General features: G+C 35.5%; 1 protein-coding gene across 1 annotated transcript in view; it reads right to left on the bottom strand.

The window, feature by feature from the left end:
• The window catches only part of CCDC88A (coiled-coil domain containing 88A), a 116,920-nt gene that overhangs the window by 59,636 nt on the left and 30,396 nt on the right, over nt 1-26,888 (bottom strand). The window contains exons 3-8 of the mRNA XM_068966069.1: nt 25,682-25,790; nt 20,282-20,351; nt 18,124-18,182; nt 14,641-14,724; nt 12,948-13,088; nt 7,789-7,961 (exon numbers count right to left, since the gene is read on the bottom strand). Coding sequence (XP_068822170.1) covers nt 7,789-7,961; nt 12,948-13,088; nt 14,641-14,724; nt 18,124-18,182; nt 20,282-20,351; nt 25,682-25,790 — 636 coding nt within the window. The remainder of the gene's footprint in view (nt 1-7,788; nt 7,962-12,947; nt 13,089-14,640; nt 14,725-18,123; nt 18,183-20,281; nt 20,352-25,681; nt 25,791-26,888) is intronic.

Genomic DNA, 26,888 nt, shown 5'->3' with positions numbered 1-26,888 from the left:
CGCAGGCTCTCTAGTTGCGGCCTGAGGGCCCTGGAATGCAGGGGCTAAGTAGCTGCAGTGCACAGGCTTAGCTGCTCTATGGCATGTGGGACCTTAGTTCCCCGACCAGGGATCAAACCTGTGTCCCCTAGATTTCAAGGTAGATTCTTAACACCTGGACCACCAGGGAAGTCCCATGTTTTTAAAATAGCAAATTTTATCCTTTTTATGACTGAGTAGCATACCATTTTCTCTATATATATATATTTTTTTTTTTCCTATACATCTTCTTAATCTAATCATCTGTTGGTGGACACTTAGGTTGCTTCCATATCATGGCAAGTATAAATAATGCTACTATGAACACTGTGGTACATGCATCTTTCTGAACACCACATTAACAAACTGATTAATAAAAACCATATGATCATCTCAGTAGGTGCAGAAAAAGCTTTTCACAAAACTGAATACTCATTTATGATAAAAAAAAAAAAACCTCTGCAGAAAGTGGGCACAGAGAATAATAAACTGTATATCCAACAAAACCAGAACATCAGACTCAACAGTGAAAAGCTGAACACATTTCCATTAAGATCAGAAACAAAAAACAATGCCCACTCTTGCCACTTTTATTCAACATAGTCCCAGCCACAGCAATTAGACAAGGAAAATAAAAGGAATCCAAATTTAAAGGAGGAATAAAACTGTCACTATCTGCAGATGACATACTACAGATGAAACTGAGCAAGACTCTGTCAGGTCATTCCAGGTACAAATCTTTTTTGTCCCCCATTTCTTGTTTGTAGGAAATAGGCTTCATTCAGCCTTCTGATTCCCTGAGATCTAAGGGCAGATTCAAACAGCTGATACTCACAGAAGGAAGGGAATGCAGAAACAGAGGAGGAGCAGCTGAGAAACAACAGTCCAGCAATAAAGCAGGGTTCTGGTTCTTCCTCAAGGAATAGATCTAACAATATCTTTGAGCTTTTCTGCAGAACTAAGGCCTCCACTCAGGTGGAGAATGGTGCTCAGAAAATGGTTAAAATTTTAACCATTTTAAAATGGTTAGTTTTAAATGTATGGTTCAGAAGCACTAATTAATTTTACAATGTTAAACTATCACCACTACATATTCCCAAAACTTTTTCGTCACCCTATTCAGAAATTCTATACTCATTAAGCAATAACTCTCCACTTTATTTTCTCTCTCAATTTGCCCATAAAAGATATTTCATTTAAGTGGAATTATTCAAATTTATCCTTTTATCTGGCTTATCTCACTTAGCAAGCTGAGATGGCTCATCTTATGGCTCATTCCACGGCTCATCCATGTTGCAGCAGCATATCAAAATTTCATTTTTTATGGCGGAATAATAATCCACTCATCTCACACGCTAGTAAAGTAATGCTCAAAATTGTCCAAGCCAGGCTTTAGCAATACATGAACTGTGAACTTCCAGACGTTCAAGCTGGTTTTAGAAAAGGCAGAGGAACCAGAGATCAAATTGCCAACATCCGCTAGATCATGGAAAAAGCAAGAGAGTTCCAGAAAAACATCTATTTCTGCTTTATTGACTATGCCAAAGCCTTTGACTGTGTGGATCACAATAAACTGTGGAAAATCCTGAAAGAGATGGGAATACCAGACCACCTAACCTGCCTCTTGAGAAACCTGTATGCAGGTCAGGAAGCAACAGTTAGAACTGGACATGGAACAACAGACTGGTTCCAAATAGGAAAAGGAGTACGTCACCCTGCTGTATATTGTCACCCTGCTATATATTGTCACCCTGCTTATTTAACTTCTATGCAGAGTACATCATGAGAAATGCTGGACCAGAAGAAGCACAAGCTGGAATCAAGATTGCCAGGAGAAATATCAATAACCTCAGATATGCAGATGATATCACCCTTATGGCAGAAAGTGAAGAGGAACTAAAGAGCCTCTTGATGAAAGTGAAAGAGGAGAGTGAAAAAGTTGGCTTAAAGCTCAATATTCAGAAAACGAGGATCATGGCATCTGGTCCCATCACTTCATGGCAAATAGATGGGGAAACAGTGGAAACAGTATCAGACTTTATTTTGGGGGCTCCAAAATCACTGTAGATGGTGATTGCAGCCATTAAATTAAAAGATGGAGGGGGGTTCATGTTTGGGAATGCAGGTACACCCGTGGTGGATTCATGTCAATGTATGGCAAAACCAATACAGTATTGTAAAGTAAAATAAAGTAAAAATAAAAATTTAATAAAAAAAAAAAACAGACATGAAAGAAAAAAAAAAAAAAGATGCTTACTCCTTGGAAGGAAAGTTACGACCAACCTAGACAGCATATTCAAAAGCAGAGGCATTACTTTGCCAACAAAGGTCCGTCTAGTCAAGGCTATTGTTTTTCCAGTAGTCATGTATGGATGTGAGAGTTGGACTGTGAAGAAAGCTGAACGCTGAAGAATTGATGCTTTTGAACTGTGGTGCTGGAGAAGACTCTTGAGAGTCCCTTGGACTGCAAGGAGATCCAACCAGTCCATCCTAAAGGAGATCAGTCCTGGGTGTTCATTGGAAGGACTGATGCTAAAGCTGAAACTCCAGTACTTTGGCCACCTCATGTGAAGAGTTGACTCACTGGAAAAAACTGATGCTGGGAGGGATTGGGGGCAGGAGGAGAAGGGGATGACAGAGGATGAGATGGCCGGATGGCATCACCGACTTAATGGACAGGAGTTTGAGTAAACTCTGGGAGCTGGTGATGGACAGGGAGGACTGGCATGTTGTGATTCATGGGGTCGAAAAGAGTCGGACATGACTGAGCGACTGAACTGAACTGAATAATACACTGTGTGCCCACGAGCACATTTTGTTTATCTGTCCATCTGTTCATGGCCACTGGGTTGTTTCTAGTCTTTAGCTATTGGGAATAATGCTTCAGTGAACAATGGCATGCCAGTATATGTTTGAGTTCCTGTTTTCAATTTTAGTGGGATATACATAGGTGTGGAATTGCTAGATTATATAAAAATACTATGTTTAACTTTTTGAGGAATATTCTAATGCTTTTAATACACTTATTTTTTTCTGGATGTTTACATATTTAACATTTTTAAAAATACAAACAGAGCAACCTCTTCTGTGCAAAATTCTTCCCCACCAGGAGTATATTAACACATCCTCATCTAAACTCGGAGAAGGCGATGGCACCCCACTCCAGTACTCTTGCCTCGAAAATCCCATTGATGGAGGAGCCTGGTGGGCTGCAGTCCATGGGGTCGCTAAGAGTCGGACACGACTGAGCGACTTCACTTTCACTTTTCACTTTCATGCATTGGAAAAGGAAATGACAACCCACTCCAGTGCTCTTGCCTGAAGAATCCCAGGGACGGGGGAGCCTGGTGGGCTGCCATCTATGGGGTCGCATACAGTCGGGTACGACTGAAGGGACTTTGCAGCAGCAGCATCTAGACTAGTTTCTTCATCATTATTTTGTTTTTTACATTTAGCTCTTTAATCCATCTGAAATCCACTTTGGAGTATGTGAAGTATGACTTTACTGGAATTTCCAAAAGTGTTATCCAGGAGGATCTACACTTACTAATAAAATAATCCCTTTTTGCACCCATTTGACCATTCTATCTACAGTGATGAGGCTTCCATTCACATCTTCCCACTGACACTATTTATCACAGTCAGTCAGTCACCTATTGCCAAATCCAACACATTATTTTCATATCTTTGAGAAACTTAATGCAGTTCATGCTACTCTTCTTAAAATGCTTCTCCTTTGGTTTCCATGACTCTATACTCTTAGGATTTTCTAGTTCTCAATATATTAATTCTCTGATTCTTTTGCTGATTTCATGTTTTGTGCCTATCTTTTGGCTAACAATTATCAAGTTCTCATTATCTGTGCCACACACTTGTGCTATGCATTTTACACTCTGCCAAGCACTTAATCCTCACAAGAGCTCTAAAGAAGTAGTAGCTCATGACTGCAGCTTACATTTGTTGAGCACTTATGTAATACACACTGTTTACTTACATATTTACCTTATACAACAACCCTACAGTAAGCACTAATATTATTCCTATTTAACAGTCTAGGAAACTGAATAGTCTTAAGAGTTTCAGTAACTTGGCCACAGTCACTCAGTTAGGAAGTGTTGAAAGCCAGGATTCACATTTTAGAATGCCTCTAAAGCTCATGCACTTAATCATTTGCTCTACCCGTTATTTTGTATATGAATAAACAGTAATGTGGGTAATAAATGGGTAATAAATGACATCTACCTTCGACCACTTAAACACCTTTCTAGTATTTGTATTCTAAAAGAATACATCCTTCACATTCTTCATGCTCATGGGCAGTCTGATCCATTCCAAAGGTTTCAATTATGACTTACATGCTGCTGCATATAGTACTCTGCATGAGTATACTAATGATCTGAAATCTCTACTCTGCATCATGGGCCAGATAGTCAATTATCCAACTGATCATCTCCACAGAAATATTTCAAAGCCACCTCAAACTAAATATGTCAAAACTAAACTTGTCTTTTACCTTAATAGTATTCCTCTCTCTTATGTTCCCTGTCTGAATGAATGGCATCACCATCTAGACAGACACTACTTATAGGAAACTAGGAATTATACTGAAGACACTACGTTCTTCCTTAACACCTCCTCTTTAACCTCATCATTAAAACCCTGGATCAGGCCCAAACCACTTCTTGCCTGGACTGTCCTTCAATCTGTCTTTACAATGACACCAGAATTTATTTTTCCAATTTGAATACTCACTAAAGGTCAGCTACTAGGTTGATATCTCTTTATTAAAACAGAAATCTGTTTTTAAACTGCTCTCCTATACAAAAAATCTTCAGTTGGCCCCCACTGTTTTAATATTCAAATTTCTCAGCACTGCACACATGCCATTCTACTTACCCACTCCATCATTTCAACTTCATTTCCCCATGTCCCTCTTCATATTCTATTGCTGCTGTTTCTTCTGCTTCTACCCATCTGAGCCTCTTCAACTTACTTAATGCCTAACATCGGGTGAAATGTTACTATCTCTATGAACTTTTCCTGACACCACTCCCTTTTTTCCCCCAAGTCAAAAGTGAATAAAATTCACTTACTCTCAACTGTAGGGTATAGAGATTTGTAATATTCCTCCAGTTTTCATGTAATTTCATGACAGACAGGGAGGCCTGGCATGTTGTGGTCCACGGGGTCGCAAAGAGTCGGACACGACTAAGTGACTGAACTGAACTGATTAAAAGTTTATCTCAAAATTCAACTTAAAAATGGGCAAAGGAATTGAATACACATTTCTCCAAAGAAGATATACAAATGGCCAATAAGCACATGAAAAGAGACTCAACATTATTAGTCATGATGGAAATGCAAATCAAATCTATGGTTGTAATAAAAGGGTATATAATAACAGGTATTGCTGAGGATGCAGAGACACTAGAGGTCTCATACTTTGCTGGTGGTGATGTAAAATGGTACAGCCAAATAGTTTGACAGTTCCTCGAAAGGTTAAACACAGAGCTACTATATGACCAAGAATTTCCACAACTCAGTAAATACCTAAGAGAAATGAAAATATATGTCTATACAAAAATACACACATGAATGTTCATAGGAGCATTATTTAAATAGCCAAAAAGTAGAACACAATCCAAACGTCCATCAACTCATAAATGAGTAATCAAAATGTAGGATGTCCATAAAAGAGAGTATTATTCGACCATCAAAAAGAATGAAGTACTGCTATATGGTACAACATGGATAAATCTTGACAACATTATGCTAAGTGAAAGAAGCCAGAAATAAAAGGACACATAATGTATGATTCCATTTATATATATGAAATGTCTAGAATAGACAAATCTATAGAAATAGGAAGTATATTAGTGGTTTTGAGGAGGCAGAGGCCAAAGGTGATGCAGTGACTGTTGATGGGTATGCAGTTTCTTTCTGGGGTAATGAAAATGTCTTAATATTAGATGGCATGGGATGATTGCACAACTCTAAGAATAAACTAAAAATCACTGAATCGCACACTTTAAAAGGTTCAATTTTCTGATATATGAATTATATTTTAATAAAGCTATTTTTTTTCTAAAAGAAAAACTCTTTGGAAACATGGGATCCATGGAGACAAAGAGAATTATTAGAGGAAGCATTTGATAATGTTAAGTACTGCATAAAAATGAAATTTATAAGGAATTACTTCTTCTTCCATCCAAATTACACTTTTACTCTGTATGTCAATAAATCAAAAGCAATTATATTATGATGTACCACCCACAAGTATGCTATCAATCTGCATGTTCTTATTACAATTATTTACCTCCATTAGGTATAAGGCAACCTAAACTATTTTTATCTACCATGATTCCACACTTCTATCACTTTAGTAAAGATCTATCCCAAGAAAAACACTTAAAACAGATGTTAACAGAAGAAACCCATGAAGGAACACATTTTCAAAGGACAACAAAAGATATAGATGGTATTTGATGTAATGCTAGTTACTGAGAAAACTTGCTATATCTGGCATATTTATTTATTCATTAAAAATATTCATTTATATTTTCCAGTCAACATGAGACCAAATTTTACTAATCTCTTTAAGTTGTCTGGAATTTTAACAACACTATGCTCAAATAAATTTTATTTTAAAATCAAATTTTAATGTAGTGCAAAATGTTAAATGAATTCATAGCCATCACTGCAGTTCTAATTGCATGCTTTATCTAAAGACTGAAGAAGATTGTGCTAAATTATATGGAACGAACTAGTGTTCACTGTTTAGGCTATCCATTAACTGCCAGTCAAACTAATAACAGCAATCTCTTCCCTAATTTTCATGGTGCAGCTGTTTATAGAATATCTTGGGCGTATTCACTTCAACAGATACATAATACCGCAGACATTCACAATGAAAGCTGTATTTTCTTGTTTTCAAATTTTCCTATGGACTGTATATTTTTTCTACCTTGCACATTCAGCCACTTTCTTAAAACTAACTGCTTTAAACAATCAATAAACTTAATTGTTATATGGTGGTTTTAAATTTAAAATCTACACCCCAAAGCCTAAATTTCAAGAAAACAAAACCCTCCCAAAAAGGGGGAAAAAAAAGGAAAGAAAAAGCCTATAACACACAACTCCTTTGTTTTTTAAAGTGCAATATAAAAAAATCTCCAGCAGAGACTGGTTGTGTCTTTACAAGTTATTCACCAATGTGACATTTATACTGATTTTCCTGTAATGATTTTTGAAAGTTAAATAAATATTAATTTTATCAGCATTAACCAATCTGAATATTTACCATTTTTAAGTACGTGACTCAGGCATTTCAATTACTCCATGCAGAAGATACACAAAATTATTTTTCTGTAATACTGTACACCAAAAATTCATTTTATAACATTAATTTTAAAAAAGCCAAACTTAACAATCTGTATCAGTGGTTGTCAGTATTTTGGATTTCATGGAATGAAAAAATAAAAAAATTAAGCAGACCTTAATTTGCCAAGGAAAAACATTATTTTATAAAAGAAAGGACATCCTAACACTAGAAGAATAGGAAGTACACAGATACAGGATAAAGGGCATCCTTTAAGTTGATAAGATTTAGCATTAAGAAAACTTTGTGTCTTCATTTTGACAAATACTACTGAAAACTGTGACACAGCCTACCAACTGGGAATCGCACAATTTCATAAGCCTAAAAACATTGCATTTAGGTCACCTTTGCAACCATATAAATTCAACAAGCCTTGAAAAGTAGCAACTTACAATTCCTGCCTAAGCCTTCTTATCTTGGCTTTAGCATCTGCCAGCTCCACTGACAGATGTTGTCGACTTTCTGTTCGCTTCATGCCTGGAGAACCACAAGGTGACTGTGCAGATGAAGAGGCGGGGGGTAGAAAATGAAGACCATCCCGCTCTTCAGAGAGTTCCACAATAGTCTAAGGAAACAGAAATCACAGAAGCATTTTTAGTATTTTACATATCAGAGAACCAAATACACAACACTAGTCACTAATTCTAAGTATTATACTACAATATCAGAAAGAATCCATTGGTCAAAAATGTCTTATTTATTATCTTTATCATTAATGGTGAACTTTTTGTTTTTTGATTATGCCACACAGCATGTGGGATCTTCGTTCCCCAACCAGGGATCAAACCCACACCCCTTGCATGGTGACTTAAAGACAGCACCACCAGGTAAGTCCCTTAACTTTGACATATTTAGCTGTCATTTTTCAAAAAATTTCATTCAACAGTACATGGTTGAGTTATTTAGTAGATAACGCAAGAACAAGACAATACTTTTTTCCCTTCCCAGTGTTTTAAGAAAAATTAATAAATTATGGTAAAATATGTAGAACAAATAGCAACTGTTGGAAAAGCATAGATTTGTTGACACAGTAAAGAATTAACTCAAAATTATTATGTCTGTAACTGTTCTGTCCAACACAGTAACCAGTAGCTCAAGAGGCTAATTTCAAAAATACAGTTCCTTAGCCTTCTTTACTAGAACATTACTCCTATATCACCATTCCTATGCCTGAACCTCCAATCACTCAACTCTCCCCCTCTGCCCAGTCAAACAGATTATTCTTGGCTACTCTAGAGTTCCGATTTGGCCTGAAACTGCAATTAGGCTGTTAAATGTCACTCTTACTTTCTAATTTAACACTACTGTGTCATTCTTTGACTATGGTTCGTTCACTCTTCGGGGAAAAAACAAAAGGAAACAAATATATATAGAACTCCTAGCTAGAGAATCCTCCAACAAGATCCCATCCAATACTATAATTGGCAATAGAGGCTTTACATTTATTTTAGACATAAGGAAACTGAGGCACATATAGATTAAATAACTTAAAAGTCACACAGGAATATAACACAAATTCAAATTCAAGTCTGACTTACAATGCTATGTCATTTTCCTTACCTACTGTCAATTTTTCTATTCCTGTTCCAAGGTGATAAAGAACTCTAAAAAAACTAAACAAATAAAATACAGCCCTACTACAGAAGTTGTCATCCACTTTCAATTAAGCTCTTTCCAATGTCCATCAATTCTTTCACTGAAAATTTTGATGGTTTCCTGGCAAAATTTTCCCATAAAGGCAGATGTAAATATATTCCCTTTTCTCTACACAAGCCCCCAACTACCAACTGCTATCATGACTTCCAACAAATGAACTCTCCTTCAATTTGTCAAAGAAACAGAACCACCTGCAATAAATTCCTCCATTTTTATGCATCTCTTATTCCCAACACATATTCCTTACTTCTGTAACATTTTCAGTTTCTCTCTTCCTATTGCTTTTTTCTCCTTGTTCTTCAAAGACATACAAGTTTCTACTATCTAGGGAGGGAAAAAAAAATCACATTTTCCCCTTTATTATCCTTCTACTTCTCTTTCAATGTTACGTTTTGAAGGATGGTTTGCTCACTGACACTACTTCACCTGGTCTATCTACTTAGTATGTCCAGCCCAACTCCACTGTCTCTGTGGATAGTGTTACTAATTTCCACAACACCCCAAGCTCAAACTTCACAGAGTCAGCTTTTATTTGCCTATTTTCTTACTGTCTCAATTAATATTGTCTCTTACTGTCACTTTAATATTGCCTTATAACATCTCTTGTCTTTAACAAAAGTACCTGCATACATGTGTGTGTGTCTGTGCTCAGTCATGTCTGATTCTTTGTGACTCTTTGGACTGTAGCTCGCTAGGCTCCTCTGTTCATGGGATTTTTCAGGCAAGAATACTGGAGTGGGTTGCCATTTCCTCCTCCAGGGGATCTTTCTGACCCAGCGACTGAACTTGCGTCTCCTATGTCTCCAGCATTTGCAGGCAAATTCTTTACCTGTGAACCATCAGTATCTGCATATAGTAATTACTAAATATCTGTTTCATACACAAACTAGAACTTAATTACATGCCACCTTATTTTTCATTTACAATGTGCTTTTTTAAAATAAATCAGATACAACCTTCCTTATACTTCCTTTGTATCTCTGATGTTATCCAGCATAGTAGTGAATACAAAAAGCTGTTCAGAAATATTTAACTGAATTATTCACAAAACAGAAAACTCAAGAAAAGTACTGAAGATACATATTATATTTGAAATTAGCAGGTGGTAAAATTAAAGTATAACAACAATTTCCAGTTGTAAACAAACAGAGCACAAAAGATCTATGGATGCAAAATATTTTTTAAAAAGAAAGGAACCATGGGGAGGGAGGTGGGAGAGGGGTTCAGGATGGGGAACACATGTAAACCCATGGCTGATTCATATCAATGTATGGCAAAAACCACTACAATATTGTAAAGTAATTAGCCTCCAACTAAAATAAATAAAGTAATAAAATAAAAAGAAAGAAACCTAGTATTAAGAATTAAGAGAATACCCAGAGGTACTTTCCATTTTGCCTTTTCTCTAATAGTGGTAGTTTCTCGAGCTCCAGAACTCCAAACATTTCCAAAAAGTCTGATAGGAAACGTTATTAAGGCATACTTTTAATTTCTGAAAAGCTTTCTCTGATCCTTCCAAACTTAGGTATTCCACTATCAGTTGCAAGTAATATCTTTCTTCTTTAAATTCATATAGTACAACATTTCGGAGAAGGAAAGGGCAACCCACTCTAGAATTGTTGCCTGGAGAAATCAATGGACAGAGAAGCCTGGCGGGACACAGTCCACGGGGTCGCAAAGAGTCGGACATGACTGAGCGACCAATTCACACACATGGTACAACATTTAGATACGTCTCTTTTTTTTGGTACTTGTCACTTAACAACTTTAATTACAGTTAGCTCACTTGTTAAAATAATTTCCCTATTAGACTGTAACCATCTTTGGTTCTTCTTTGGAAGTCTGTTGCTCTCTCATACTCTAGTAAAAGTTCTTACAAAAAGCAGGTATTTATCAATATATGGTGAAGAATGAACATATGATACAACAAGGCTAAAAATTTCAGGTGATGATAATTACAGAAATCATCATTAAGGAAAAGTATCAGAGCAGAGATTTAGGCAAAGGTATTATAAAGGTTAGGATCACAAGTGTTGGAGTTAGAATGGGCAAGTCATCTAACCTCTCTGAACTTTAGAATCTTCATCCTTAAAATGGGATTATTGTGCAGATGTACTAAGATTAAGTACACAATAAATCTATAATACAAAGCTTGGCCTAAACAGTGACAATAAATATTTAGTTTTTAGTAAAAGGAGAAGATCCTGCTGGAGTTTAGTAAAAGAAGATCCTGGCCTGGGGAGATCCTGCTGGAGAACATGCTACCCACTCCAGTACTCTTGGGCTTCCCTGGCAGCTCAGATGGTAAAGAATCCGTCTGCAGTGCAGGAGACCCAGGTTCAAACCCTGGGTTGGGAAGATCCCCTGGAGAAGGGTACAGCTACCCACTCCAGTATTCTGGTCTGGAGAATTCCATGGACAGAGGAGCCTGGCAGGCTACAGTCCACAGGGTTACAAAGAGTCTGACATGACTCAGCCACTTTCACTTTCAAAAGGAGATGACTGAAGAGATCCTTGTTTCACAGCATTAAGAAAAAAAAAAGACGTATAATTAAAAACAATGTGACCAAATTATACTTTCTAGATCAAAGGGAAACAATGATGACAGAAGAGCAATAAAAACAGAGAAAAGGGCTCTCTGTTCTAACAAGGGGGAGCACCCCTCGTGGATAGCCTGTGGCTGCCCAATTCTGGTCATGCCAACAAATGGAGGATTTGAGTGCTAGGATACCCACTTGAACTCCCAGTGTGAGTACTACCGCCTACTGAAACTGTTTTTACTAAAACAGTAAAAAGATTACTAACATAAAAAAGAAGATACAGCATATGGTTCAAAACTGACTGAAAATAAAGTGATCTGAGTATCTCAGGGTAGGTTTCATATATACTAGGGATGTTTTGAAACTCATTCATTTCTTCCTTTGGTCTCACTGTCTTAAATTTTTAAAAAATTCAGCTGTTGCTTTAAAAAACATTTCTTTATTTCCTATATATTCTTCTCTTTTAAAGCCATAAGAAAAGCTAAAAATTCCCATCAGAAATGAATATATTTTATAGAGCAACGAGAAAGCTTTTTATTCCAAAAACATCTCTAGAAATTTCTCCTATATAGTCTTTCATTAGTCCCAAGACTAATCAAATTCTCCATAAATAAACTCAAATCTGTCTCTCTCATGTAAATTGAACGACTGATCAAAGTTTTACAGTCTCCAGAATGACAGAGTATTTTGGTCTGCTATTAAGAAAATATTACTCACCACCACATGCACTAACGTCTAGACTTCTCTAAAAATTATAAACTGCTCTCAAAGAATCCAACCAAAAAGTCTGGTGCAATTTTACTCCTTTTAAAAGCAAAGTGCTTTCTTAAAAGAGCTTATAATAATTCTTTTTGAAAAATCACACCTCATTAAACTGCTACAAAAATTTGAGACCTTTTGCGGCACATTTTATTCAGAACACCTGTTATTCTCCTTTGATTAACACATTTTTTACAGTCTCAAAATGTGGCAATGAAACTACAAAATTAACCTTAATCAAATTCTTAAACTTTGAAAAAGCAATGGTTTTTCCACTTACATCAACGGTATTTTTAGTTTTATACTTTTGCCAGAACTCTGGTTTCGTACTTGTTGCCAGAACTATAGGGATGAGTTTTTAAAAAAACACAGAACAAAGTCAAGAGTAATTTAAAAGGAAGGGGAAAAGAAAATCCAATTGCAATATGTTTACTAGCACTTTGGGGCTCTTATGCATCCTTTCTGGTTCCTATGTTACACAAAAGACATATAGTACCTTATTACCTGTCCCTAAGAAACAGACTATCAATTCTCAAAAATCTCTGAAGTTTTTTGGAAAGGAAACTTTCATAATATACTAAAAGAAATTTACAAACCTCTGAATGTTCATCTCTCTCATCTATAAGCCTTTTTAGATGCAATACCATGTTTTTCAAGAGTGGTTCTATTTCCTCCTGAGACATATCAGTCACTTCCATCCATTGTAGATCAAACACATTTTCCTGATTATGGGTTACCTTTAGAAAGCAACCAAAATAAACAACTTTTAAATGGCTAATACTTAAAAATAGATTTTAGTACATTAAGTTAAATATTATATATCCCATATAATAAAAATATGAAAAGTAAATATGTCTAAAAGCATTTGAAATTAATGAATGCTGAAAAAGCTTCTACTAAAAATTATTTTCACTAAATATAATCTTTAAATGAATTTATTTTTATCTTCTAACTAAAAAATAAGATTTAATTCAAGGCATTCCTAAGGAAAGGTGATACTATTATTTCTGACAACTGCTTTAATAGAATCAATTGATCATTTCCTTAGATAAGACTAACTAAATTGTAACTGAAATCAAAAGCAAAAGTTTTTTCTAATCCTATACTATATATATTATTGCACTTTTATTCTTAAGAAGCAAAGTCTTTACAGATTCTGAGGGGACACTATCACAGCACCTTAGGAGAAAAAGACTCCTAATAAAGATTTTTAAAAGAATGGAGAAGTTCTGTAAGTGAGATACTTATTTCTTGTTTTCCATTTCTCACTGTGATTCTGATATTTTGCTTTAACTTTCACAATAAACAGAAAAATAACACTTTCAAGAATGGTGGCAAATTCAGTAACGTGTGGCACTCAACATTTATTCAAAATAAAATACAAATCACAAAGCTAATGGAAACATATATGTAAAGGGAAAGTACCAACAAAACTGTATCTTGTTGCGTACTAATATGCTTACTGTTGACAATACTACTGACAAGAAAGCAGAGTTCTATGAACATGAACTAACAGAAAAGAAAACATACGGAACACAATGTGATTTAAATAGAGATTATTTAAATATAACTCTTCCCCCTTCCGTTTCCTTAGTTCTCTCTAGTCAACATGTAAAATTTAACACACTGTAGTTCTAAAAACTAATAAGTACAAAAGATTAAAAGCCCAAGACTAGACAGATGCAGAAAGAGCAGCTTAAAAAAAGAAATCTTAACAAATATTAACTTCAATTATTTGACATTGCACATTAGGTCCTATATTTAGGTTTTACATGGATGATACAATCACTAATGTATTTATAATTCAAGCAATATCTTCAATAGAAATTCTGCTGTGCCCATTCATTAAAACAAAATCACTGGAGTGATATAATACATTACCTTAGCTCACTTTAATTTGAATTACAGGCAGTGATCCACTTTATGCTGTTTCCATTCACTATATCATGCATGCTATGCTGTCTAACAAAGAAATATACATTCCTCAGATAGCACTTTCTGCCTATATCCCTATGGATAAAGTCAACAGTACATCTGTAGTCAGCACTGTGCCATTATAGATGATTCACTTAAGAAGCTATGTCTAAAGAAAAGAGGATGACCTAAAAGCAGAGTGCTTAAGTTGACTTGTATTTATTCTTGCTTAAGTTATGACTTTAAGTATTTGACTATATTTGACTTTTATTTATTCTTGCTTAAGTTATGACTTTAAGTATTTGGGGAGATATACAAATATAATGTATGATGAACTTCATAAAAAACACATGAACATTTAATACAGATTATTACCTCTTGAATATGGGCGGCAACTGCTGCTTTCGTATCAAAATCTAAACCTTGAATTCTTTCAATAAATTCTTCTTTTTTCTGACACTAAGGGAAATGAATAGAACAATCACTCATACTTTATAGGGAATACTTGCTAATATGTTGTAAATAAGTAAAAACTCATTAGGCTAAAAATCTTGGCTACAATGAGGGTTTAAACAGCACAATAAGGGTTTTGTTTTGCATTTAAATGATCTCTCTAATATACTTACCTAATAAAAAGATTAAAATTTAGAAATATTTATTTAAAAAGTAAGGTACTGAAAATCCATATTACTTGTATGCTGAAAAGTTCTAAAGCAGGTAATCATTACACAACTCATGTGAGGTCAGTAAAATATTATTATGCTAACTTTACAAACAGAGAAGTAAAGAATCAAGAACTTGTTTCAGGGAGGATAAGTTACTTGCCAAAAAACACAGTGAGTCAGTGGCAGAATTCGGAATATAGCCAAAATGCTCAGTCAGTCTTTGGCTGTCATCAAACAACACAGCCTTTCTTCTTGGAAAAAAAAATTCTAAGCAATTTTTACTTCAAACTTACAATTCATTCTCACATCTTTATCCTAACAATCTCAATAAAAGAAATCTCTTTTTGTGGCCCAGTTCAACACATATAAGATAATACAATAAATATTTGATTTGTTTCTAATAAAAAGTTACCAGGGGCAAAATTTAAGAATGTATATACAAGTACACATGTAGCAAGTAGAATAAAGGCAGCAATTCTTCATTGTGTACATTAAAAAAAACTTGATATAAACTAAAAGTGTTACAATGCAAACCTTATCTTTTCCTTTCCAATCAGTACTGAATAAGAGCTTAACATGCATCTTATTGTTTTACTCTATCTCCCCCCTACATCTCTTATACTGCAATCCAACTGTTTGTGTAACCGTATTTTTACAGCTACCAAATGAGAAGTGCATACAAAATAGACAGCACAGCCTTGTCTAGCTTAGTTGCATCTTTTGGGCCAATTACTGAACTCCTAGTGAAGGCACTAAACTCAAAAAAGAAAAATTGGGTCTTCCGTCAATAAGAAACTTAGTAAGGTCCTGATTTATACTCTACATATTACATTATAATATTCTATTTCTACTGCCACACAATTTAACTTAATTAAGCACATTTCTATCAGTGCAGAAAGTTCCTCATCCTATAAAAACAAAATTACTAGGATAATACAAAAATATTTAACATTAAATTACAAGAAATGTAAAGTTTTCAGTTGTAACAAGGAAGTCAGAGCTTTGGGGAACATGTGATAAAAATTACCAGGTTTAAAAACAAGATTTTTGGCCTACTAATATCTGACAGGCATAGTTAGAATAATTAAGAACGACTTTCAGATAGTACCTTTGTAGCATCTATAAAATAACTTTTTAGGTATGGTAACCCCAATTTTTAAATTGTATGCTTCCAAAGTATTGCCCAATAAACAGTTTGAGCCAATGAGCGTACATTAAATGGCAGGGTTGTAATAACTATGACTCAATGAAGAGTCATAATTCAACTGCCATACCTCTGGCTGATTTAAATTAAACATATACTACAGTTCCCTTTTCTAAGTCCTAGAGCCACTTTTTATGTTTATACTATTTTTAAAAGCTCACCCTTTGACACAATCTCAACATAAATCAATGAGAATTCTTCCCTTACTCTTAAAATACCTACAATTTGTACTAAATCTCACCTCTATTCAAACTTTAGAAGTTTTAAGAAGGCTAGACTTTCTTAAAGAATACAGGATGAAGTTGATAGGTTCTTGAAGGCTAGAAAAGAGAGAGTACCACGATGGAAAAGAGAATGAGAAGACACTAATTTTGAAATTGAAAAATCAGAATATCAGTGTTGTCCTACACAGTACTCAAGAGCTACCTATGGCTGAGTATTAAAATGTAACTAGTGCAAATGAGCAATTGAGACTGCAATTTTATTTAATTGTAATTATCAATAACCTCAGATATGCAGATGACACCACCCTTATGGCAGAAAGCGAAGAGGAACTAAAAAGCCTCTTGATGAAAGTGAAAGAGGAGAGTGAAAAAGTTGGCTTAAATTCAGCCTTCAGAAAACTAAGATCATGGCATCTGGTCCCAACACTTCATGGGAAGTAGATGGGGAAACAGTCGAAACAGTGTCAGACTTTGTTTTTGGGGGCTCCAAAATCACTGCAGGTGGTGACTGCAGCCATGAAATTAAAAGACACTTACTCCTTGGAAGAAAAGTTATGACCAACCTAGATAGCATATTCAAAAGCAGAGACATTACTTTGCTGACTAAGGTCCGTCCAGTCAAAGCTATGGTTTTTCTAGTAGTCATGTATTGATGTGAAAGTTGGACTGTGAAGAAGGCTGAGAGCCGAAGAATTGATGCTTTTGAACTGTGGTGTTGGAGAAGACTCTTGAGAGTCCCTTGGACGGCAAGGAGATCCAACCAGTCCATTCTGAAGGAGATCAGCCCTGGGATTTCTTTGGAAAGACTGTTACTAAAGCTGAAACTCCAATACTTTGGCCACCTCATGCAAAGAGTTGACTCATTGGAAAAGACTCTGATGTTGGGAGGGATTGGGGGCAGGAGGAGAAGGGGATGACAGAGGATGAGGTGGCTGGATGGCATCACTGACTCGATGGACGTGAGTCTGAGTGAACTCCGGGAGTTGGTGATGGACAGGGAGGCCTGGCGTGCTGCGATTCATGGGGTTGCAAAGAGTCGGACACGACTGAGCGACTGAACTAAACTGAATTTAAGCTTTAACAGCAACTTGTGACTAGTGGCTATTCCACTGACAGTCCAGCTCTAGAGCATAAAAAGTCTGGTGTTAAAAACAGAACTACAAATAGTTTTACTTCCAATTATAAAGATAGGCATGAAGACTAAATAAGCATTAGCAAACTTTTTCCACTTAAAATTAAGCTCTTTTATCCTTATATTCAGTTCTTAAAGTGTTATGGGCACTGAAAGATTTCTAATTCTATTACAGTAACTAACTTCTAAGCCAGCAGATGATTGAGACTTCATAATTTCTGCCTTTTTATCATCACTCCTCTTCCCTTCAATAACACATACACATACACGCATAAGTCATAAGGATGTTTTGGGAGAGGTTTTCAGGGTACCTTTAGGGAACTTGTAAAGCCTGGGGTCTTTAAAAGCCTCTGTATTTTAAAAAAAGATAATTAATTTTAATTAAATTAAAAGAATTAAATTAACAAACATAATTTATGCTATCAGATATGATTATCTGATAACATAAATAAAATTTGAAATAAAATAACACAAAGTGTTTTTCTTCAGAATCTCCTTAGGTTATACAGCTATGTTAAAATTTCTAATACGGACTCTGAACAGCAAAGGCCCATCCTTTAAGTCTTTCAGAAACTAGAGCCTCAAAAAATTACAAAAACTTATTAAAATAAAATATGAAGTATTTTAACTTACCTGAACTGCACAACCCAGTAAAAGCAAAAGCAACTTTTTAACTTCTTCTGTGCCTTGTTCTGAAATAAAAATAATTACTAGGTACAACATTTTACTTTAGTTCAACTTTGTGATAGTGGTAGAATTAACTCTAGAGATGGTATTCACAACTTGACCATGGAATTAAGTTTCTAACTACAGTGGTAACAGCAGAAGAAATGTGCAAGTATCTCAATTTTGAAAGGCTGCAGTACAGATAAAATAGCTTTCAAAGCTCCATGTGATAACAGATGCTAACTATAAATCCACTACTTCTCCATAAATCATTATATTATAACAGGATACCAAATTAAGAACTGCTGCTATAGAGACATGCCAGAGTCAGTCAAAATGGTCCCGAATAAGTCTGGCTTCTTTTAGGCCTATTGGTGTTTTTTTTCTAAAACATTTATCTTATATGATTCATCTACCTATAAAATTTAAATGGCTTTTCCACTATGTAGAGTCATAAGAATCAAAACCTTAAATGTCAGTTACAGTAAGGCTGGTAAAATAAAGGTATATAACAAGCAGGATAAAAGTAATGGTCTGTAACAGAGCTGGAAAGTATATTCACTGTCCAACAGTATTCAATCCAAATTTTCTTAAAACACTGGTTACTCCAGAATTTCACCATCAAGCCAATCTGTCTAACAATAAGTCCAAACTTTCTTTTCAAATAATTCCTCCTACTCTCCATGAAACCTTCTTAGCTATACTAACACCCTCCCCAAATATACATACCTACACATGCCACTGCCATAACTTCTGTTACTCCCTCTGCCTGTCTTTTTTCGCTACCCCTCTTTCCTCTAATGAACTACTTAGTAATCTAATCACAATAGTATGCACAGCTCTTACATCTCTGTGTAGTCTTCCTTGACCCAAATACCAGTGGTCTCCAACCCTCACTAATTTGCCAACTTTAAGAATAATCAATAGTTCCATATTTTATAAGTCTTAACATTTTTACATCTATTTTGCATTAATTACTACATGATCCAGTAATCTGTTTATCACCCACCAAAACATAAGATCCTCCAGAACATAAACCATTTTCTTTATATTCCTGGTCCCTTTAACTTGGTTTAAGTAAATCCTAAATATATGTGGAACTGAAAACAATTCCATAATACATACAACACTTTTTCATTTTTATTTGTATATTTAAACATTCCAGAATGTCTCAAAAGAGCACCTAACCTCCTAATTCACCTCCATGTAATTGGTAGTTTCCTCAACAAAACCAGTTGCTTGGATTTAGTTTTTATTTTGGTTTTATCTTTGTTTTGACTGAAGGTGGGAATTGGAGAAGATATACTTGATTTGGGTTACAGGAAGCCTGTAAGAATTAAGTCCTTTGTTGAAACTGTTAGGTAGCTGTTAATTTTCCCAATTGTTCAAAAATTAAAACCCTGAACATGTCACAATTAAAATCTGGCAAAGGGCAGAAACTTTGAAGAAAATAATTTAAATGATCTAAGAAACTATTTCTCATTTTTTTCCACTCAAAAGTAGTTTAATATAAACTAGAAAATGTGTGTGCATGCTCAGTCATGTCCAGCTCTTTGTGGCCCCATGGACTATAGCCTGCCAGGCTCCTCTGTCCATGGGATTCTCCAGGCAAGAATATTAGAGTGGGCTACCTTTCCTTCTCCAGGGCATCTTTCCCACCCAGTGATCAAACACGCATCTCTTACATCTCCAGCATTGACAGACATGTTCTTTACCACCAGCGCCACCTGGGAAGCCCAAAGCAAACACCCGAACAGAGTGAACAGAATCCTAGAAGTCACTTCAAAATCACTTCTTTTCAAAGCTTATATTTTTCTAAGCTTTTAACTACTGTACTTATCTTCCATACTTATCCTTAAGGCACTAAAAATCATCACAGAAAAGTATCAATTTGGTAGGGTCAGAAAAACACTGGACTTAGTAATGCTTGTCTGATTTCACTACAACTTACAAATATTCTGTTCATTTTCTCTATACAGAATGGATTATCACCTCCAATTCTCCCTACAGACTGATGAAAAACGGAGTGTGTTAGTGGAAATAAGCAAGATCTTAGTCAGCATTACAACATTACACAAAGATGGTATTATATTTATTATCAAATTATGCTAATTTTAATACTTACCAGAAAAGGGATTTTTGCCAATGATTAAGACATTTGGCAATGACATCATGATCAACTGCTGCAACGTCTCCTATAAAAAGATACACAAAGGTTGCCGTATGAGTACAGCTGACAGGGTTATTATTCAACAAGCTATAACTTACTATTTGCACATCTCTTGGGCATGCTATACCTACAATGCTGCTGCTACTAAGTCGTTTCAGTCGTGTCCGACTCTGTGTGACCCCATAGAGGGCAGCCCTCCAGGCTCCCCCGTCCCTGGGATTCTCCAGGCAAGAACACGGGAGTGGGTTGCCATTTCCTTCTCCGAGGCATGAAAGTGGAAAGTGAAAGTGAAGTCGCTCAGTCGCGTCCGACTCTTCGCGACCCGATGGACTGCAGCCTACCAGGCTCCTCTGTCCATGGGATTTTCCAGGCAAGGGTACTAGAGTGGGTGGCCATTGCCTTCTCTGATACCTACACTGGTATACTGCAATTAAAAAGCTTACAAAATGTGAAAAAAAGGTAACTAAAGTATTAAAACTTTTTTAACAATAAGTTAATGACTTAAATAACTATAATTATAATATTAGATATCCATAAAACAAAAATGTCCAAGTTGAACTGAATTTTAGGTATTAGATAATTAAACAAGCGTCTTCAATAAAAATTCAAGTATGTGTACTTTTTGTTGTTTTGTTTTTTACTACTTCTAAGAGAACTAAAAAAATCAACTGATAGTAAAATTAAGAAAGCTAGTTAGTTCATTAAAAATCCTATCTTACGATCATTTTCATAAAAGTGGATGATTCTTCCTCACTGAATCATTATTTATCTCCTATCAAAAACAGATGTTTCACTCCCTTTGATTTCTGTCAAACTTTTTGTGACAAGAATATATACAAATTTTGATGGTAGAGAATGATTCAGAAAGAACTGAATGCTTCCGAATTACTCATTTTATTTATATACCCAAGATGCATCTTCTGTTCTTTGAGCAAATGAAAGAACACACCACGTCTATCATTACAACCACCAACAATGACCATTAAAGGGTCTGGGAAGAAAGAGACTACAGATTGATCACTGTAATGTGGTAATACCGAATCTTTGCAATATTAAATACTAGTAAGTGCTTAACTATTGGGCTTTCACTACACATTCAGACATACTAGCTGCTGAGGAATAATTTTGTTATTTCTTTCTGAATCATTCTTTACTTTAATACTATGACAAAGAAGCAAATAACCATGAAAACCTAATTTGTATTGCTTTTAAAAAACTGTGTGATTTTCACTATAAGTGTTTTCCTATAGTCAGAGAACAGCATGATACCAGAGGCTAGTTAGAATTGATCTTTTATTTATAATTTGTTACAGATATATACTAATTTTCTCAGTATTATATTCACTAGTTCTTAAAAAAACTAACACCAAAAATATGTACACATTTTAAGAAAAGTACATATTTAGCATATGCTGAACACAATAAAGAATACAGATAAAATATTATGTAAATATTGTTAAGAATATTAAAAATAAGTGTCAAAAACTGCTACAATCACTTACTCCAACAGATGATACTGAGTTTGGGAGTATTTAATAAGTGAATTTTCAAGTTAAAAGCAAGTTATCTCAAGATAAAATATGCTATAGCCAAGTACATAACAGCTAAATGGACTTAAATAAATGTCAAATTAATTGTAATTTTTAGTTTCCTTGTTCTTATTTTTTTCTTATTTTTTATGATTTTCTTGAGTATGTAGTTCTAGAATCCTTTTTGTTCTTTTAGAGAGAGAAATAAAAGCCTGCAAAACACTGAGAGAAAAGTAATTATTAACCTATAACTACATACCCAACAAAACTATCTTTTAAGAACAAGGATGAAAGAAATGCATTTTTAGACAAACACTGATAAACATTACTATCAACAAGCCTTTTCCACACAAACAACTAAAGGATGTACTTCAGGAAGAAAGTAATATCAGGGCAGATCTGAGATACAACAGAAAACATGTAGCGGAAAAAAAGGAAACTATGTGACTTTATCAAATTGATTTATTTAACAGTATGCTCAATATTTAATTAATGGGTTTAAAAAGAACTAAAATACAAGATAAGAAGAGCTTAAAAACAGTAGCAGGGGAATGGCTGAAATAAGCCAAATTGGAAGTGGTCAAACAGGAGATGGCAAGAGTGAATGTCCACATTCTAGGAATCAGCGAACTAAGATGGACTGGAATGGGTGAATTTAACTCAGATGACCATTATATCTACCACTGTGGGCAAGAATCCCTTAGAAGAAATGGATTAGCCATTATAGTCAACAAAAGAGTCAGAAATGCAGTACTTGGATGCAATCTCAAAAACGACAGAATGATCTCTGTTCGTTTCCAAGGCAAACTATATCACGGTGATCCAAGTCTATCCCTCAACCAGTAACGCTGAGGAAGCTGAAGTTCAACGGTTTTATGAAGACCTCCAAGACCTTCTAGAACTAACACTCAAAAAAGATGACCTTTTCATTATAGGGGACTGGAATGCAAAAGTAGGAAGTCAAGAAACAGGCAAATTTAGTCTTGAACTACAGAATGAAGTAGGAAAGAGCCTAATAGAGTTCTGCCAAGAGAACGCACTGGTCATAGCAAAGACCCCCTTCCAACAACACAAGAGAAGACTCTACACATGGATATCACCAAATGGTCCACACTGACTGACTATATTCTTTGCAGCCAAATATGGAGAAGCTCTATACAGTCAGCAAAAACAAAATCGGGAGCTGACTGTGGCTCAGATCATGAACTCCTTATTGTCAAATTCAGACTTAAATTGAAGAAAGTGGGGAAAACCACTAGACCATTCAGGTATGACCTAAATCAAACCCCTTATGATTATACAGTGGAAGTGAGAAGTAGATTTAAGGGACTAGATCTAATAGACAGAATGCCTGATGAACTGATGAAGGTTCATGACGTTGTACAGGAGACAGGAATCAAGACCAACCCCAAGAAAAAGAAATTCAAAAAAGCAGAATGGCTGTCTGAGGAGGCCTTACAAATAGCTGTGAAAAGAAGAGAAGCAAAAAGCAAAGGAGAAAAGGAAAGATATACCCATTTGTATGCAGAGTTCCAAAGAATAGCAAGAAGAGATAAGAAAGCCTACATCAGCGATCAATGCAAAGAAATAGAGGAAAACAACAGAATGGGAAAGACTAGAGATCTCTTCAAGAAAATTAGAGATACCAAGGGAACATTTCATGCAAAGATGGGCTTGATAAAGGACAGAAATGGTATGGACCTAACAGAAGCAGAAGATATTAAGAAGAGGTGGCAAGAATACACAGAAGAACGGTACAAAAAAGATCTTCACGACCAAGATAGTCACGATGGTGTGATCACTCACCTAGAGCCAGACATCCTGGAATGTGAAGTCAAGTGGGCCTTAGGAAGCATCACTACGAACAAAGCTAGTGGAGGTGATGGAATTCCAGTGGAGCTATTTCAAATCCTGAAAGATGATGCTGTGAAAGTGCTGCACTCAATATGCCAGCAAATGTGGAAAACTCAGCAGTGGCCACAGGACTGGAAAAGGTCAGTTTTCATTCCAATTCCAAAGAAAGGCAATGCCAAAGAATGCTCAAACTACCGCACAATTGCACTCATCTCACAAGCTAGTAAAGTAATGCTCAAAATTGTCCAAGCTAGGCTTCAGCAATACATGAACCGTGAACTTCCAGATGTTCAAGCTGGTTTTAGAAAAGGCAGAGGAACCAGAGGTCAAATTGCCAACATCTGCTGGATCATGGAAAAAGCAAGAGAGTTCCAGAAAAACATCTGTTTCTGCTTTATTGACTATGCCAAAGCCTTTGACTGTGTGGATCACAATAAATTGTGGAACATTCTGAAAGAGATGGGAATACCAGACCACTTGACGTGCCTCTTGAGAAACCTGTATGCAGGTCAGGAAGAAACAGTTAGAACTGGACATGGAACAACAGACTGGTTCCAAATAGGAAAAGGAGTACGTCAAGGCTGTATATTGTCACCCTGCTTATTTAACTTATATGCAGAGTATATCATGAGAAACGCTGAGCTGGAGGAAGCACAAGCTGGAACGAAGATTGCCAGGAGAAATATCAATAACCTAAGATATGCAGATGACACCACCCTTATGGCAGAAAGTGAAGAGAGCTAAAGAGCCTCTTGATGAAAGTGAAAGAGGACAGTGAAAAAGTTGGCTTAGAGCTCAACATTTGGAAAACTAAGATGATAACAACTGGTCCCATCACTTCATGGCAAATAGATGGGGAAACAGTGGAAACAGTGGCTGACTTTATTTTTCTGGGCTCCAAAATCACTACAGATGGTGACTGCAGCCATGAAGTTAAAAGACGCTTACTCCTTGGAAGGGAAGTTATGACCAACCTAGACAGCATATTAAAAAGCGGAGACATTACTTTGTCAACAATGGTCCATCTAGTCAAGGCTATGGTTTTTCCAGTGGTCATGTATGGATGTGAGAGTTGGACTATAAAGAAAGCTGAGCACCGAGGAATTGATGCTTTTGGACTGTGGTGTTGGAGAAGACTCTTGAGAGTCTCTTGGACTGCAAGGAGATCCAACCAGTAAATCCTAAAGGAGATCAGTCCTGGGTGTTCATTGGAAGGACTGTTGCTAAAGCTGAAACTCCAATACTTTGGCTACCAGATGCGAAGAGCTGACTCATTGCAAAAGACCCTGATGCTGGGAAAGACTGAAGGCAGGAGGAGAAGGGAATGACAGAGGATGAGATGGTTGGATGGCATCAGTGACTCCATAGACATGGGTTTTGTGGACTCAGGGCATTGGTGATGGACATGGAGGCCTGGCGTTCTGTGGTTCATGGAGTCACAAAGAGTCGGACACGACTGAGCGACTAAACTGAACCGAACTGAACTTCGGTCATAATACTATTGCATAAAAGGAGTAAGCTGCTGATTACTTTTGGCCCTTGCTATGAAAAGAATAAAAGGTACAATTTCAAGAGCAGTTTCCAGAAAAAACCAATGTAGGGTGAAAAATTTTAAACCAGTAGATAGAAAGACATGTAGAAACAATTATAAATGGTATAATTTCTCCAAAATAATAAAACAGTGCAAAACTGATTTGCACCTAAAGTGTTTCACTATACAAATTATCAGGAAATTTAAAAAATCATAAAACAATAATTATTTGTAAATTTAATAATTATGAAGTACATGTTTATATCTTTCACACTCCATAAGAAACAAACTGTGTTATGACTACTCTACCTGCAACAAATAGACCAATACCTGGCATATAATAAGCCTTTAGTATATATTAGGTGACTAATACTAAACTACACAAAAATGTGATTATGAAAGCAGTTATTAAAATATTAGATTAAAAAAAGAACTACTTACCTGGTAATAAAATTTAATCTGTCTCACCAAAATGGACAGATTATGAATTCGAAGTGAAGCATCATTGTTGACTTTTTTATTTACTCTCTGACTCTCTGATTTAGGATTACTGTAAGAAATAAGAAAAGGAATACTTTAAAAATTATATTGAAATATACCTATCAATTTATAGATGACTAAAAATCATATAATACATTTTTTCTATAAACAAACTGTGTATTCATCTTCATTGATAGATGATCCAAAAGGACACATGATTATTTTGACATGTATTCTGTAGTTTTAATTAATATAAATGTATCTGATATTTCACAGACAGTGGTAAAATATAAGTCAGATGTTGCACTTCATTCTCATTTTGTCTCATTTTTTCTGAAATGAGTAACTTATTTTCTTTGAATATATATACTTCCACCACCCAAAATAAATCTATTTAAATCAATAATGTAAATTTGGACTAATAATCAATAAATGTTGTTTCTTCTCAGTGGCAAACGAGGACTATACTTGAGCAGGCAATGTCCCAGAGAAATTAAAGAGTCAAGTGATGACACAAGATATCACTTTCATCTTGGATAAACTCTGCAGATTTAATAAAAGCAAAGGAATGAATGATTGTGAAGTAGCAGAAGCTATAAAAGAATAAAAGATAGGACATGGTTAAGAAAGAAATTCAATGACACCAAAAGCAAAGGCAATGAAAGCAAAAATAAACAGGTGTGACTACATCATCCTAAAAAGCTTCTGGACAGCAAAAGACACAGTAAAAGATGATAAGGTAAACAACTGAATGGGAGAAAATATGTACAAATCATTTATTTAACGGGGTTAATGTTCAAAGTATACAAAGTACTCACACACCTCACTAGTGAAAATGATTTTAAAATAGCCAGAGGAACTGAAGAGGCATTAAAAAAAAAAAACCAAACACCATACAGATGGTCAATGGGTATATGAAAAGGTGTTCAATATCACAAGAATCAAGAAAATGCAAATCAGAACTACAAACAAGTACCACCTCATACCTGTTGGAATCACAGTTTTTAAAAGACAAGGGATAAGGGTAGGTGAGGATGAGGAGAAAATGACCCCTTGTGCACTGCTGTTGAGAATACATTGGTGCTACTGTGAAAGTTTCTCAATAACTTAAAAACAGAACTACCATATGATCCAGCAATCCCATTTCTGGGTATAAAAACCAAAGGAA

Source organism: Capricornis sumatraensis, chromosome 1 (genome assembly GCF_032405125.1).
Source record: "Capricornis sumatraensis isolate serow.1 chromosome 1, serow.2, whole genome shotgun sequence".
NCBI classification, from domain to species: Eukaryota; Metazoa; Chordata; class Mammalia; order Artiodactyla; family Bovidae; genus Capricornis; species Capricornis sumatraensis.
The sequence above is the reverse complement of the archived record's forward strand: the minus strand, read 5'-3'. Positions and strand labels throughout refer to the sequence as shown.